The sequence below is a fragment of the Brassica oleracea genome, unplaced genomic scaffold (genome assembly GCF_000695525.1).
Source record: "Brassica oleracea var. oleracea cultivar TO1000 unplaced genomic scaffold, BOL UnpScaffold02651, whole genome shotgun sequence".
NCBI classification, from domain to species: Eukaryota; Viridiplantae; Streptophyta; class Magnoliopsida; order Brassicales; family Brassicaceae; genus Brassica; species Brassica oleracea.
The window spans coordinates 1-1,589 of NW_013619181.1; the positions used below are offsets into that span (position 1 = coordinate 1).

Here is a 1,589-nt window from a genome sequence, read left to right on the forward strand (position 1 = left end):
TCTCTCTCTCTCTCTCTCTCTCTCTCTCTTTTCGAAGACTCTCGATAAGAAACTGTTCGATTGATGGCAAAACCAATCGGAGAAGATTCAATTAGCGAGAGCGTTGCGTCAAGATCCTCTTCTTGTTCGCAGTGGAGCCAGTGGCAACTCCTCGATTCAATTTTACCAACCGGAGGCTTCGCTCATTCGTTCGGTCTCGAAGCAGCTGTTCAGACACGGTTAGTTTCATCTCCGACAGATCTCGAAACCCACATCATCCATGTCTTGGACAACACAGCTAGCTTGTTGCTTCCTTTTGTCTACTCTTCCCTCAAATCTCCAGACATAGAAACATGGCAAAGACTCGATCTTTTACTCGACGCTACCTTAACCAACCAAGTCTCTTCAAAGGCATCGATCTCCCAAGGATCAGCCTTGTTCCGAATCGCTGCTTCGGTTTTCACCGAGATCCCATCTCTGAAGATGATCAGAGACGCCTCTTTGGGCTCCTCCAAGGAGCTGCGTTTCCACCACGCTCCGATCTTCGGGCTTGTGTGTGGCCTTCTCGGGATGGATGCCGAGACTTCTCAGAGGGCGTACCTGTTTGTTACGCTGAGAGATGTCGTCTCGGCTGCAACCAGGTTGAATTTAGTGGGACCGATGGGTGCTTCGGTGATGCAGCATCGTATTGCAGTTGTGGCTGAAACGGTTTTAGAGAAATGGAAGGATCGTGAAGCTAGTGAAGCGTGTCAGACATCTCCTTTGCTAGATGTTGTGCAAGGTTGTCATGGTTACTTGTTTTCTAGATTGTTTTGCTCTTGATGAAACACACATTGATGTGACTTTTATGTTCTTTAAGTTGTATTAAGCATGAGAAGGATCAAATTATATGGAACTATACTTCTGAGACAAGATGAGATGTGTTTTTAAACATTCGCATGTAGAATTGTTGTCTCAAGTATTGTTTTTCCCACAACTCTGATCTTATGTTCCACATTCTTACATTGTCTAGTGATATGTATATCGCAGTCCATGATATTTTAGCCTAAAAACAAGTGGTTACAAAATAAACCAAAATGATCTATGGATGTATATGCAAGCTAGAATTTGCAATACAAACGATTAACCATTGTTTCATAATAGACAAATCACAGCTAAACTTTACAAAACTAAACAGACCTAATAAACTGATTTAGAACAACTATTAAAATAGTTATTATTACTATATAAATCACCTACATTAACCTAATATTACTCAACAAATTATCTTGTTTACGATTTAAAAAGAAGAAATTGCTATATCTTCTTAGCATTTGTGATAATTAAATACATACGTCATGGGGATTCAGAAAAAATCAAGCGTTTTCATGATCATAGATATGATTATGATAGTGTTTTCTGCACACATTTCTCATTCACACGATGTAATGTGCAGAAAATATTGCATTTCAAATCAGTGCATGAATGTAATGAAAAATCCTGATTTAACCACCTGTGAACAAGTTTGCGAGGAGTTTTGCAATCAACAAGAAAACATCCATCAACAAGAAAACATCCATCCAGAGTATGCGGTTCCTTCTGACGGCGGTATTATTATGAACGCTTATTGC

General features: G+C 39.9%; 1 protein-coding gene across 1 annotated transcript; it reads left to right on the forward strand.

Moving 5' to 3' along the window:
• Positions 1-6: 6 nt before the first annotated feature.
• Positions 7-891, forward strand: LOC106321711 (urease accessory protein F). Its single transcript, XM_013759956.1, has one exon. The coding sequence runs from the start codon at positions 64-66 to the stop codon at positions 799-801; it is 738 nt and encodes a 245-aa protein (XP_013615410.1). The 5' UTR covers positions 7-63; the 3' UTR covers positions 802-891.
• Positions 892-1,589: the final 698 nt, after the last annotated feature.